Genomic DNA, 2026 nt, shown 5'->3' on the forward strand with positions numbered 1-2026 from the left:
AATGGGTTAATAGAGTTCAGTGCATGCATGCAAATATATATGCAAAGATCTTTTATAACTGGGGTAAATCTGACAAAGCAGTTATAGTATTATAGCATTTTTGTATAAGTTAGAATGGTATATAGAAAGAGCTGGTTTGAGCATTTATATCTCTCCTTTGCAGACACGGACACAGTGAACCTGAGAACATACCCACCTGAGCAGACCATCCAGCAGAGTAAGTCTTCGTACATTGGTACCCAACCCTTCTCCCACATCAATCCACAGTCTACACCAACCCTCCACCCATCCTCTCAAGCTCCTCCCTCAATGCTAATTGTGTTCCCTCTCTGTTTCCCATTCATTGCTCTTTTAGCAATAACAATAAATGTATTTTTCTTGCCTATCTACTAACATCAGTAGTATAGAGAGAAAGCCAAAGACTCCATACCTGATTGACAATCCTGTAGTACTACTGGCATGCAAACCACCACTTGCCATAGAAAATCTAAAGGTCTAAAAGCAATAAATGCTCAGATACCTGAAAACTACTGTAAAAAATTGAATATGGAAACCAATTTTATTTTACGTCAGTGAATGCCTCTCTAGAAGCAATAAAGTTATAAGTATAAGCCAGTGTAATCATTTTATGAAATGATTATTACTATATAAGCATACTTTCCTTTTTGAAAATTTGGCAGATGTGAAGTGACCTCTTTTCCTAAAGGTATAAATGTTATGTAATTTGAATATGCATTTGTCTAAGAAGGACAATTAAATTTTAAAACTCATGTTTTGAATAGTGGTATGTGCACTCTTATAATTCATCTAAAAAAAGTATACTCATATATTTCCTGTCTTCACAGTGACCAAAAGGTTGTCCATTTATATTTTTCTCCCTAACTGTTGTATTCTTTACTTGTGCCTGAGCTCAGATATGTTGTGTGTGGTTGGGTCACCCAGAAGTCTTGGCCAGTCTACAAGTTCTTTTCCTACTGTTGGGTATCTTATAAGTATTGGAAATTAATCCAATTTCCAGATCTGATTAAGAAAACATTTTATCTGCAAGAAAATAAGCTTATTTTGCTTTTCTTATGTATTATAAAGAGTGAATTTACATATCAAGTGATTTTGTCCTAAATTAGCTCATGCTTCAGCCCCAAAAGAGGCAGAAGGCTTAGAATGATATGGTTTTGGCCCCCTTTTTTCCCTCCTTCCTTTGTGTTATAGAAATATATCAACAGATATTATCTGGACAAAATGGACTAGGAAAAAAGAAACTACAAAGTTATTCATTTGCTATATTTGCTGAATAGTATTTTTTGGTAAATATTGTTTTGATCACTTTGGATAAAGTACATCTTGTCTTGAAACGACTTGAAATCATGAATACAAAGTCAGATTCAAATATAGTCTATTGAAAGTGAATCTCACAAAAAAATTAGTGTCTTAATTATAAGAAATGGAAGGAAAAAATCCAGAATTCATGTCTGTTAGCTTTGATTAGATAGGTTTGCATTCACTGAGTAAAGTTATTCCACTGTAGTTACAGTAGATAACTTCAGATGCTGTGATTACTCTCATTAAGGAAATATGTATTGATATTGAAACAGAAAAATACTTTACTCTGCTTTTCTTTGCTCCATAATCTATTTACAAGGATAGTCCTCACACATACAACATTTCTGGGTGTTCAAATAGTTATAAGGTAATTGTGCAAATATGATGTTTAGGGCATGACTGTCCATAAATTATGCCAAAGATTCTTCTTACAATGGATGTGATATATTCCTGTTCTAGTCATGTTAGATCGTATGTAACTGCTTGTTAATAAATTTGTTAAATTGAGTTTGTGTATCATGAAGTGAAAACCTTAAACATCATATTTCCCAAGAGTGAATTGATGAGTCTATTCTATTTATTGCTCACAAAGTACCCCAAGGTAAGAACACCCATTTTACAGAAGGCATGATATAATGTTGAATTTTTTTTTTACAGTTTTTGTAATTGATGTCTTTCTCCTCCTTATATGCTCTATCCTTGGAGA

At 33.3% G+C, this 2026-nt stretch overlaps 1 protein-coding gene across 1 annotated transcript in view; it reads left to right on the forward strand.

Annotated features, from left to right (window-relative positions):
- LOC119594807 (basement membrane-specific heparan sulfate proteoglycan core protein-like) overlaps positions 1-2026 on the forward strand; it is a gene marked incomplete at its 5' end in the record, with an annotated part of 219836 nt that overhangs the window by 136909 nt on the left and 80901 nt on the right. Inside the window, 1 exon segment of the mRNA XM_037943897.1 lies at positions 164-217. Within this exon segment, the coding sequence (XP_037799825.1) occupies positions 164-217 (54 nt within the window).

The sequence above is a fragment of the Penaeus monodon genome, chromosome 34 (genome assembly GCF_015228065.2).
Source record: "Penaeus monodon isolate SGIC_2016 chromosome 34, NSTDA_Pmon_1, whole genome shotgun sequence".
Lineage (NCBI taxonomy): Eukaryota > Metazoa > Arthropoda > Malacostraca > Decapoda > Penaeidae > Penaeus > Penaeus monodon.